Source organism: Panthera pardus, unplaced genomic scaffold (genome assembly GCF_024362965.1).
Source record: "Panthera pardus isolate Hobbes unplaced genomic scaffold, ASM2436296v1 HiC_scaffold_27, whole genome shotgun sequence".
NCBI classification, from domain to species: Eukaryota; Metazoa; Chordata; class Mammalia; order Carnivora; family Felidae; genus Panthera; species Panthera pardus.
The window spans coordinates 79,497,558-79,511,020 of record NW_026526843.1 but is presented as its reverse complement, the minus strand read 5'-3'; the positions used below and the strand labels follow the sequence as shown (position 1 = coordinate 79,511,020).

At 38.2% G+C, this 13,463-nt stretch overlaps 1 protein-coding gene across 1 annotated transcript in view; it reads right to left on the bottom strand.

The window, feature by feature from the left end:
* HUWE1 (HECT, UBA and WWE domain containing E3 ubiquitin protein ligase 1) overlaps positions 1-13,463 on the bottom strand; it is a 165,063-nt gene that overhangs the window by 54,547 nt on the left and 97,053 nt on the right. The window contains exons 28-29 of the mRNA XM_019438418.2: positions 12,803-12,897; positions 1,500-1,691 (exon numbers count right to left, since the gene is read on the bottom strand). Of these exons, the coding sequence (XP_019293963.1) occupies positions 1,500-1,691; positions 12,803-12,897 (287 nt within the window). The remainder of the gene's footprint in view (positions 1-1,499; positions 1,692-12,802; positions 12,898-13,463) is intronic.

The following is a 13,463-nucleotide window of genomic DNA, read 5'->3' as shown; positions in this document are numbered from 1 at the left end:
ATTCTATTTGGGTGTTTCTTTGCTCTTCTTAAACCATTTCTCTGTATTTTTGTTCTACAATATTACTCAAAATCATAAATGAAAATACTGCTATAGAATTTCTAAAACAAACATTTCATCATGATCCAGAGTTAAGAAAGGTTAGATCTGAGTCAAAGTAAAATCTCTTGTGTACAACAATGCACCGTGAAAAATAGGCTCTACTAGAGCTGGCAGTACATATCATACCCAAAACTTAGTAAGCTGAGTTAAACAGCCTAAGAAAAAAGGAATATGCCTTTCTTCTTCTTAATCCATCCGAATTAGGATTTCCTAATATTAGGCGGTACAGATACTTGCACTGCTTGGCTGGATGCTGGGTATGCCCAGACTCTGAAAAACCAATGCATCCAAACCTAAGACTGCACTTTGTTTCACCTTCAGGTGAACAAACAGCAAAGTGGCTCAAAGGTTGTTAGCAAGGATAAGAAAAGAAGATAAAAGGCCAGTAGCCACAGATAAATAGACATTAAAAGCATGGGCCGGGCCCACAAATAAACCCCAGATTTTTCTAAGGTCAGAGTTGTCCAAAAGGTCTAGCAAAGAAAGTAGAGGTAAACCATGAGCACCTTCTTGGTCAATTTACCTTCAATATGGGGTTGGTGGTGGTAGATTTTCAAATTAAAATGAGTAGAAGTAAACAAATTAGAACAGAATGTAAAATTCAAGGGAGTTAAAAATAATAAACAGAATAACCAAAGTCCATTTTCTGCTTGTTTTGGGGCACAGCTCCAGATTCCCAGGAGTTATGTCTTCACTTTCCTCTACATTAAGGTGTCGGAAAGAGGTAAATATTGAGGAACATACAAAATAGGTTCCTTAAACACTGACATTAAGGGCAAAAGAAGACAAAGATTCGTGCACATCTTTAATGCAGTCTTGCATCATGTTAATGTGGTCTCCACAGAGCTGCCAAATTTACATTATTAAAACATGAATCAACCATGTCACTTGCCAGCTATGTTTAAGGGACAGAGAAAGGAAAAGGAGACTGGGTGGAGTAGCCACACAAGTAACAGGAAAACAGGACAGTTTCATACCACAGAAGCCAAGAAAATTGTATTTAGAGGTGGTGGGCCAACTATCATCCTGCAAAAAAGTGAGAAAGGAGCTGAAGAGTATCCAATGGACTTAGCAATAGGTTACTAATGAGACATTTCAGTGGAATGGTAGGAGTAGAAGCCATTTGCAGTAGTTGAAGAATGAGTAGGTAGGAAGGAATTAAAGACAAGGAGGGGTAGACATAGCTTTCAAGAACGAGTCTCTTATGCCTGTATCCCTAACACTTAGTACAAAGCCTATCACATAGCAGACATTGTATTAAGTACACCTGAAAGTAAGTCACCAAAGTTGAAAAGTTCCTTAAAGGAAACAACGCAGCCATATCAACTGAATTTGTCTGAGAATTGGTTAAAGCTCTGAAACCCAGAAAAGGGAGTAGAAAGAAAAAAATCACTCACCTGACAATAAAGGCTTGATTTGCTTGATTCTGGCAGCCATAGCAGGTGTGATTTTAGATTTGCCCTTAGAATCTGAAGCAGTAGGTTCATCTGTCTCCATGGGAGCCAATGCATCACCATCAAGCCCGATGCCTTCTAATAAGCCCTGGGTAGAAGCATCCATACTTGGAGCTGTTCCATCCTGTTCCCCATCTGTAGACACAGAGGGAAGCAGTAAGACCATGTTGAGTTGTCACTTACCTGGTTCCTTGTTCTGAAGTCACAAGAAATAGCTACCCATGGAGCTTGTTACACTTTAAGTTTCCATAACTTCCTAAATCTGAAATAGAAAAAGAAAAACAAAACTGTACTAACATGCCCCTCTCCTTGAAGCCCTTCTAAGTAGCTAATACTGACATTTTCCAGTGAGAGCATATGAACTGTCTTAAAACAGGACTACCTTCTAAGACTAGGTACTGCATGACACAGGGGCACCATTCACACAGACTACAATATGAGCGGTGCACCCTCCCCGCCCCAACCAATGCTGTCAAGGTGAATACCCTGTTAGAATTTCATGGCTTGCTAATAAACTCAAATTAAATATCATAAATTACCACTGGAGAAATACATTTTCTAGCATATAAGATTTTTGCATATGAATGTGAGATGTATCTTTTTCTTTTTTGGTGGGGATATGTGTGCTCTTAGATCTAATAATCAGCTTTAGACAAACGTTAATAAAACACATCACCAAGTTTTTTTTGTAATGTTCTAAGAAAACCTGTGGAAATGGGAGTCATCTTTGTTAAATGTGTAAAAGAAATTGTTAGAAAAAAAATATATCCAGATTGTTAGGTGAAGCAATTCTTTGACAGAGTCTAATTTTGTTCATATATCCTTCCTAGTAAATTATTTTATAGTTTCTTTGAGTCAAAATTTGGTGTATTTGGCTAAATTCGAGGTACTAATTTTTGGTTTGGTCCTCTTTCTCCGAATTTATTAATACTTTATTATTTTTTTATTTTAGAGAGTCAGCGAGTAGGGGAGAGGGGTAGAAAGAGAGTGAGATTATCCTAAGCATTTTCAACATGGAGCCCAAAGCGGGGCTCAATCTAACTGTGAGATCATGACCTGAGCCAAAATCAAGAGTTGGATGCTTCACCTACTGAGCCACCCAGGCGTCCCTCTCCAAATTTAAATGGGCCAAAGGTTTGTGTTTGTTTTATTAGTGCTCTCCCCTCCCCCATAATAACTAGCTATCGTGTAACTCCTTATTTGGTTAAGTTATGCCTTTATTCCTTAAGCATTTTCCCTATGTTTAAACTCAGTACGATGTGTAAGCATATCTTATGGGTTTTTATATATGGAATTGTCTTCACTGTTTTCTTAATAGTCTATCAAATTAATTTCTTCCCTGTTGCAGAATATAGGGAAAAAAAGTTTCCAGGGGCACCTGAGTGGCTCAGTCGGTTAAGCGTCCGACTTCAGCTCAGGTCATAATCTCGCAGTCCGTGAGTTCCAGTTCCACAAACTCACACTCTGTCTCTATCTCAAAAGTAAATAAACATTAAAAAAATTAAAAAAACTTTCCAGAAAGTTGCCTTTACTTTTTTTAATTAAAAAATTTTAAGGTTTCTTGATCTTTGAGAGACAGAGTACAAGTGGGGGAGGGGCAGAGAGAGGGAGAGACAGAATCTGAAGCAGGATCCAGGCTCTGAGCTATCAGTACGGAGCCCAACATGGGGCTGGAACCCACAAACAGAGAGATCACGACCCAAGCTGAAACTGGATGCTTAACCAACTGAGCCATCCAGGTGACCCAAAAGTTGCTTTTATTAATTTTAGGTTTGTTGCATTAGAGTCTGAAAACTGTGTATTAATTTATGCTTATTGCAATTTGGAACTTTCATCGTGATATAACATAAAAGCTATTCTCTAAAATACCATTGTACAGGGGTGCTTGGTTGGCTGGCTTGGTTGGAAGAGCATGCAACTCTTGATCTCAGGGTTGTGAGTTCAAGCCCCACAATGGATGTAGAGATTACTTAAATAAAAATACCACTGTACAAAGGAGCCTAAAAGATGGCAGAGTAGGACGGCCCTGAAATCATCTACTCCCACGTTTACAACTAGATATCATCCATATCCAAGTCAATAAACTGAAGAGCAATTCGAAGACCAGCAGAACAAACTCCACAACTAAATATAGAGAAGCAGCTGCATCTGAAAGGTTAGGAAGGTCAGAAAGGCCGAGGGAGGCTGCCCACAGAAGGGAGGGAGTAGGGTGCAGAGACGGTAGGGAAACAGGCACTCGCACCAGGAAACTCACAAGAGGAGATTCATTCCCATAACGTTTGGCTTTAAAAACCAGAGGGGCTGTGGGCACCTAATGTGGCTCAGTCAGCTGAGTGTTCAACTCTTGATTTCAGCTCAGGTCATGATCCCAGGCTCATAGAATTGAGCCCTGCATCGGGCTCCTCGCTGGGCAAGAGCCTGCTTAAGACTCTCTTTCCCTCTTCCCCTCTCCCAGCTAGCACATGCTCTCTCTCGCTCGCGCGCGCGCTCTCTCTCTCTCTCTCAAAAACAACAACAAAACAAAAAACCAACACCAGAGGGGCTGAATTCTATGAGTCTGTAAAACCATTGGGACTTGGGGTTGAGCTTTAAAAGTTGACTCATACTGGGCCAGCTATCACTTGGTTGCTGCCCTTAAAGAGACAGCAGCCTACATAGAGAAGCAACATAAAAACGTCAGTTTACACAATACTGGGGCAAAAGGGAGACAGATCTCTTCAAGCTGATTTTAGAGCTTGTTGGGGGATTTCTCTGAAAAGGAGGGAGCTGGCAGTTGCCATTTTTCTCCCCTTGCCCTGCAGCATTAACACAGAGCATTAACACAGCTTCCTTGTAGGAGGCAAGGCTACAGAGACACTACCTAACCTGCAAGCAGTGAGCCATGGCCGTGAGGTCTCTTGAGGACTCACCCACAGGGCAAATTCTGTTAAAGCTACACATGTCCTGCCCAGCCACCTGGTGCATAGTTGTGCACTGTGCCCCCAGCTGCTACAGTGTTTTGGAGAATCTGGCATAGCACTAGCGTCCAACTCCTATCTTCCTAACACTGCCACCCAAGCTCTCAAGTTAACCAGTGGGTGTGCCCCCTCGGAGTTGACTTGCCTGGGTCCCACTAATGCCACAGAGAGCAAGTAAAGCCCACAAAAGACAGAGTCAGTACAGATGACTACAGTGAAAGAAAAAGTGACTCAGACAAAACAGCAAGACATAAGTATCATATACAGGATACTCTCCTGAAATACCAGGTTCTGGTGAACAAGGGACACTACATGGCATTATAGGACCTCTTCTTTATAAGGTCACTACATTTAAGAGCAAAAGACATAGCTGAAATTCTTAACACATAAACAGACATAGAGAGGTGGACAAAAAAAAGAGAAATTTATCCCAAATGAAAGAACAGGAAAAGGTCGTAGCCAGAAATCTAAGTGAAACCGATGTAAGTAACATGCCTGATAGAGAATTTAAGGCAATGATCATAGGGACACCCACCGGATTTGAGGAAACAATGGAAGACCTAAGTGAGACCCTTAATGCAGAGATAAGGAATAACATAGCAGAGATAAAGGGCTCAATAAGTGAAATGAAACTCACACTTGATGGAATAATAGCAGGCTGAAAGAAGCAGAGAAATGAATTAGTGACCTAGAAGACAAGAGTAATGGAAAGTAATCAAGCTGAACAAAAGGGAGAAAAGAAATATGCACATGAAAATAGACCCATCGAACTCACTGAGTCCACAAAACATAGCATTCATTACTACAAGGAGACCCAGAAGAGAGAGAAAGGGGGGTAGAAAATTTATTTGAAGAAATAATAGCTGGAAACTTCCCTAATCTGGGGAAGGAAACAGATATGCAGATTCATGAGGCAGACAACCCCCAACAGAATCAACAAAAGCAGATGAACACAAAGAGACTGTAATTAATTTTGCAAAATACAATGATAAAGAAAAAAACTGAAAAGCAGGAAGAAAAAAAGAAGTAAATGTGCAAAATATAGTGATAAAGAGAAGACTCAAAAAGCAGCAAGACAAAAAAAGTTGTTAACCTATGAGGGAAAACCCAGAAGGCAAGCAGATTTTTCAGCAGAAACTTGGCAAGCCAGAAGGGCATGGCATGAAATATTCAAAGTGTTGAATGGGAAAAAAAAATGTGTGGCCAGGAATAGTTTATCCAGCAAGGTTATCATTCAGAACAGAAGTAGAGATAAAGAGTTTCCCAGACAAAAACTAAAGGAGTTCATAATCACTAAAGCAGCCCTGTAAGAAATAGTAAAGAGGACTCTGAGTAGAAAGGAGAGATCAAAAGTGACAATATCGGGGTGCCTGGGTGGCTCAGTCAGTTAAGTGTCTGACTTTGGCTCAGGTCATGATCTTGTGGTTTGTGAGTTTAAGCCCTGCATTAGGCTTTGCAATGAGAGCTCAGAGCCTGGAGCCTGCATCAGATTCTGTGTCTCCCTCTCTCTCTGCCCCTCCCCTGCTCGCTCTGTCTCTCTCTCAAAAAACAAACATTAAAAAATTTTTAATTAAAAAAAGTGACAATATCAAGGAACTCACAAAAAAGGATATAAGATGTAACAACAAATACCTAAAACATGGGGAGAGAAGAATGGGTTCAAACTTAAACCACAACCAACTAATATAGACTGCTATATGCAAAAGAAATTATATACGAACATCATGGTAACCATCTATCAAAAACCACTAAAAATATTCAAAGAATAAAGAGAAAGAAATCCAAATAGATCACTAAAGAAAATAGCAAACCATGAAAGACAAGAAAGGATCAGAAAATTTCAGAAACAACCACAAAACAAGTAACAAAATGGCATTACTTATCGATCTATCAATAATTACTTTGAATGTAAATGGACTAAACACTGCAATCAAAAGACACACAGTGACAATATGGATAAAAAAGCAAGACCCATCCTGCCTAAAAGAGACTCATGTTAGACCTAAAGACACCTGCAAGTGGAATGCAAGGGGCTGGAGAATCATCTATCATGCAAATGGTTGTCAAAAGAAAGTCAGAATAGCAACACTTATACTGGACAAAATAGGCTTTAAAACAAAGACTGTTAGACAAAGGAGGACACACTATATAATAATAAAGGGGACAATCCAACAAAAAACCCTAACAATTGTGAATATGCACCCACAAAGGAGCACCCAAATACACAATACAGTTGATAACAAACGTAAAGGAACTAATTGATAGTAATACAATAATAGTAGGGGACTTTAACACACCCACTTACATTAATGGACTGATCATCTAAACAGGGAATCAAGAAGGTAACAATGACTTTGAATGACACACTGGACCACATGGATTTAACAGATATATTCAAAACATTCCATCTTGAGACAAAATAGCAAAATAACACATACACATTCTTTTCAATTATACATGGAACAGTCTACAGAACAGATCTTAGTCCAGAAAACTAGCTTCAACAAATTCAAGAAGATTGAAGTCATACCATGCATCTTTTCTGACCACAATGCTATGACAACAGAAGTCAACCACAAGAAAAAATCTGAGGGGCGTCTGAGTGGGTCAGTTGGTTTAAGTGTCCATCCAACTCTTGATTTCAGCTCAGGTCATGATCTCAGGGTTTGTGAGATGGAGCCCCCACATCTGTGCTGACAGCACAGAGCCTGCTTGGGGTTCCGTCTATCCCTCCCTCGCTTGCATGTGCTGTCTCAAAATAAGTAAACATTTTTTAAAAATCTGGAAAGACCACAAATACATGGAGGTTAAACAACATGCTACTAAACAACAAATGGGCCAACCATGAAATCAAAGAAGAAATTTGAAAAGTACATGGAAACAAATGAAAAACACAATGGTCCAAAATCTCTGGGATGCAGCAAAGACAGTTATAAGAGGGAAATATTTAGCAATATAGGCCTACCTCAACAAGCAAGAAATCTCAAACAACCTACACCAAAAAGAGCTGGAAAAACAACCAAAACCTAAAGCCAGCAGAAGGAAGGAAATAATAAAGATTAGAGTAGAAATGATCTAGAACTAAAAAAAAAACACAACAGAACAGATGAATGATAACTGCAGCTGGTTCTTTAATCCTCAGTAAAGAGAAAGGACAAAAATAAAATCACCAATGAGAGAGGAGAAATAACCACCACACCACAGAAATACAAAAAATCATGAGAATGTTATGAAAAACCATATGCTAACAAACTGGACAACCCAGAGGAAACAGACAAATACTTAGAAACATATAAACTACCAAAACTGAAACAGGAGGAAATAGAAAATTTGAACAGACTGATAACCAGCAAAGAAACAGAGTCAGTAATCAATAAACTCCCAGCAAACAGAAGTCCAGGACTGGATGGCTTCACAGGCGAATTCTACCAAACATTAAATCAAAGAAGACTTAATTCCTATTCATCTCAAACTATTCCAAAAAATATAAAAGGAAAGAAAACTTCTAAATTCTTTTTATGAGGCCAGCATTACCCTGATACCAATACCAGATAAAGACACCATTGAACGAGAGAACTACAGGTCACTATCCCTGATGAACACAGATGCAATAAACTCCTAGCAAACTGAATTCAACAGTATATTAAAAAAACATCATTCACCATGATCAAGTAGGATTTACTCCCGGGTTGTAAGGGTGGTTCAATATTTGCAAATCGATCAGTGTGATACATCACATCAATAAGAGAAAGGATAAGAACCATAAGATAATTTCAAGAAGATGCAGAAAAAGTACGACAAAGAACAGTATCTATTCATGATAAAAAAAAAAAAAAACCAACAAAGTAGGTTTAGAGGGAATATACCTAAACATAGTAAAGGACACATATGAAAAACAAAGCTCACATCATCCTGAATGGGGAAAACTGAGAGCTTTTCTTTTAAGATCAAGAATAAGACAAGGATGCCCACTCTTACCGCTTTTATTCATCACATCACTTGAAGTCCTAGCCACAGGAATCAGACAAGAAAAAGAAATAAAAGACATCCAAAAGTAAGGGAGAAGTGAAATTTTCCCTATTTCTAGATGACATAATACTATATATAGAAAACCCTAAAGACTCCACTAAAAAACGCTAGAACGGATATACATATTCAGTAAAGTCACAGGACACAAAATCAACGTACAGAAATCTGGTGCATTTCTATACACCAATAATGAAGAGAAAAAGAAATTAAGAACAATCCCATTCACAAATGCACCAAAAATAACATACCCTAGGAATAAACTGAACCACAGCGGTACTCTAAAACACTGATGAAAGAAATTGAAGAGAACACAAAGAAATGGAAAGACATTCCGTGCTCATGGAATGGAAGAACAAATATTGTTAAAATGTCTATACTTCCCAAAGCAACCTACATACTTAACGCAATCCTATCAAAATACCAGCAGGAATTTTTACAGAACCATAACAAACAATCCTAAAATTTGTATGGAAACACAAAAGACCCCCAATAGCCAAAGAAACCTTGAAAAAGAAAAAGCTGGAGGCATCACATTTTCAGACTTCAAGTTATAATATAAAGCTGCAGTTATCGAAAACTGTATGGTACTGGCAAAAAAAAAAAAAAAAAAAAAAAAACAAACCAGACACATAGATCAACGGAACAGAAAAGAAAACCCAGAAATAGACACAACTATATGGTCAACTCATTTTGTCAAAGCAGGAAAGAATATACAATAGGAATAAGATGGTCTCTTCAACAAATGCTGTAAGGAAAAATGGACAAGATGTAAAAGAATGAAACTGGACCACTTTCTTACACCATACACAAAAATAAATTCAAAATGGGTCAAAGACCTAAATGTGAGACCTATATCTATAAAAGCCCTAGAAGAGAACACAGGCTGTAACCTCTATGACATCAGCCATAGTAACATTTTCTAGATATGTCTCCTAAGGCAAGGGAAACAAAAGCAAAAATATACTATTGGGACTACATCAAAATAAAAATCTTCTGCACAGTAAAGGAAAACAACAAAATTAAAAAGCAGCCTACAGCACGTGAGAAAGTATCTGCAAATGATGTATCCGATAAAGGGTTACTATCCAAAATATACAAAGAACTTACTTCTACAACTCAACACCCAAAAAACATATAATCCAACCAAAAAATGGGCAGAAGACATGAACAGACATTTTTCCAAAGAAAGTATAGAGATGGCAAAAAAAAACACAAGATGTTCATCATCACTCACCATCAGGGAAATGCAAATCAAAACTACATTGAGCTATCACCTCGCACCTGTCAGAATGGCTAAAATCAAAGCCACAAGAAACAAAAGGTGCTGGTGAGGATGTAGGAAAAAAGGAACCCATTTTCACTGCTGGTGGGAATGGAAATTGGTGCAGTCACTCTGGAAAATAGTATGGAGGTTCCTCAGAAAGTTAAAAATAGAACTACCCTACAATTCAGCAATTGCGCTACTAGGTAGTTATCCAAAGAATGCAAAAACACTAATTCAAAGGGATACATGCACCCCTATGTTTATACTAGTATTATTGACAATAGCCAAGATATGGAAACAGACCAAGTGTTCACTGACTGATAAATGGATAAAGAAAAAGTGGCACATATGAAAATGGAATGTTCTTCAACCATAAAAAAGAATGAAATCTTGCCATTTGCAAGGATGTGGATGGACTTAGTATAATGCTAAGCAAAACAAGTCAAAGACAAACACTGTATGATTTCACTCCTATGTGGAATTTAAGAAACAGAACAAATGAGCAAAGGGGAAAAAAGAGTGAGACAAATCAAGAAACAATCATACAGAACTGATCATTACCAGAGGGGAGGGGTTGGGGAAGGGGTTATATAGGCAATGGGGATTAAGGAGTGTACTTGTCCTGATGAGCTTGTCCAGGTGATGTATGGAATTGTTGAATCACTATACTATAGAACTGAAGCTAATATAACACTTCATGTTAACCTACTGGAATTAAAATAAAAACTTTTAACAAATATAAAAGAAAAATTTTAAATATATAACATGGAATCAGAAAAACAAAATAGCCCTGTCCACATATGTGTGAGCCACATATAATTTTAAATTTTCTAGTAGCCACATTAAAAATTAAAAACATAATTTAAAAAAATTTTTTTAATGTTGGGGCGCCTGGGTGGCTCAGTCGGTTAAGCATCCACCTTCAGCTCAGGTCATGATCTCACGGTCCGTGGGTTCGAGCACTGCATTGGGCTCTGTGTTGACAGCTCAGAGCCTGGAGCCAGCTTCAGATTCCGTGTCTCCCTCTCTCTCTGCCCCTCCCCTGCTCATGCTCTGTCTCTCTTGGTCTCAAAAATAAAAACATTAAAAATTTTTTAATATATTCATTTGAGAGAGAGAGAGAGAGAGAGAGAGAGAGAGAGAGAGAGAGAGAGAGAGAGAGAGAGAAAGCAGAGAGAGAGGGAGACACAGAATCTGAAGCAGGCTCCAGGTTCTGAGCTGTCAGCACAGAACCCAGCGCGAGGCTCAAACTCACGAATTGTAAGATCATGACCTGAGCCGAAGTTGGATGCTTAACTGACTGAGCCAACCAGGCGCCCCAAACAGATAATTTTTTAATATACTGTTTAACCCAATTTATTCAATTTTTATTTTTCAACATATAATCATATACAAAAATTGTTAAGTTTTCACACTTTTATACTCAGTAATTTTTAAAAACCAGGTATCTATAAATATGTTTATCTCAACTTGGACATTATATTTTCATAGAAATAGCTGATCTATGTTTATTTCATACATTTTATGCATGTATGAATATATGTTTGTATGTGTATGTATATATATACATATACACACACACACACACACATATTATATATATACATGTATATGTGTATATCCTACATGTATATACACATGTAGGATGCATGCCCAGCGTGGAGCCCACCCTGGGGCTTAAAGTCATGACCCTGAGATCAAGAGCTAAGCTGAGATCAAGAGTCGAAAACTTAACTGACTGAACCACCCAGGTACCCCTTTCACAGAATTTAGTTGAAAAAAAAAATACATTCCCATACCAAAGTTGTTCTAAACATACTTAGAAGCCTTCTAACAACTGAACACAGTAATAGTTGTTATATTGAAACTAACAAAAATTAAGAATTCAGTTTTCTCCATCCAATCTATATAATCTCAACTACATGTTTAGCAACCCTATTTCCAAATAAAGTCACATTTTGAGGTGCTGGGGGTTTAGTGCTTCAACATAGTATTTTTATGTAGGTGGGGTGGGGAGACACAATTCAAAACTTAATACCCTCCCCTTGTAAGAGGAAATAAAGAAAAAAAAAGAGCAAGAGGGAAGATAGAGAGAAAGGGGAAGAAGAAAGATGGGGGGGGGGACACCTGGGTGGCTCAGGTCAACATCTCATGGTTTGTTGAGCTTGAGCCCTGCATCAGGTTCCCTGTGGTCAATGCGGAGCCTGCTTCAGATCCTCTGTCCTCCCCTCATGCTCTCTCTTTCAAAAATAAAACATTTAAAAAAACAGGGAGGGAGAGCAAAAGAGGAAGAAAAAAATTCAATTTTTTAGCTGTGCTGGCCACCTTATGAGTGTTCAACATTCCACACATGGCTAGTGGCTACCATATTGAGCAGTGTGGTTCTAAAGTGTTCCAGTCACTTAAGACAATCATTTGCCATCTTTAAGCAGGGAAATTAAGCTTCTGATAAGTATGCATACACAAATTAGAGTCCCACCACATGCTTTGATACAGTAACTTCTAGGAATTAATCTTCCCTTTACAGAAAACTATATAAAAAGATACTCATTTTTAAAAATAGTCCATTAGAAACTTAACAGGGAATGGTTACTTCACAAACCCTTTCTTTACATGGCACTTAATGTCAAGTGAAAAGAGATCTAAAATATTACCTCTAAGATAATCTCAACTATGTTAATAAAATGTATCCCCAAGGGGAAAGATCAGGTAGATACTTCCAAAATATTATTTGTGATGCAAGTATGAGTGATTGTTCTTTCTACTACATCCCATAATTTTTACCATTATGTGTATATACATTTTATAGAGAAAATGAGTGAAAATAATTTTAAGATAAAAATGAAAGGAAAAAAAATTGAGGACTAAGGAAAACAGAGGTAACTAAATTCACACACACACACACACACACACACACACACACACACAGTCACCTATAAAGACACAGAGACAGAATTCAGGAGAATTAATGGCTAAGATTTTGGTTTCTTGGTTACCTGATCTTTTTCCGCCCTGGGTCGTACCTGCCTTCTCATCCTTTGGAACCAGTTTCTGCATGTCCGCCTGGCCAAATTCACACCCAGATGGTAGGCTGCAACAAGACAAACCATGAGCAAAAAGAACTGTCATAGCTCATTTTTAAAGTTATGCTTGGTTTCTAATCTGCTTGACTGACACTATCCTCCCTGTAACAGGTTAAGTTAACCTAATAGGGTATCTGCAATGATCAAGTTCCTGAGGTAGCACTCAACAAGGTTTTGAAATCAACTCTTCGGATTTGGGTAACAAATTTAAAATACCTATCATGCTGACACTGCATAATAAGGACATAAGATCAAAGATGTAGAAGATAATACGTTTATAAGCAAGCCCCCAGGCTGGTAAATGGGAAGGACAATACTATGGACTGAACATTTGTGTCCCCTCAAAATCGTATGTTAAAATCCTAATGCCCAATGTGATGGTATTAGTCGGTAAGGCCTTTGGGAAGTTCTTAGATCTTGAGGGAGAACCCTCATGAATGGGACCTAAGCATAAAATAAATAATAAACAAACAAACAAACAAGCAAGCATAAAATTAATGGGACCAAGCATAAAAGAGGCTCTAGAAAGATTCCTAGTCCCTTCCACCATGTGAAGATAAAAACAATTAAAAGT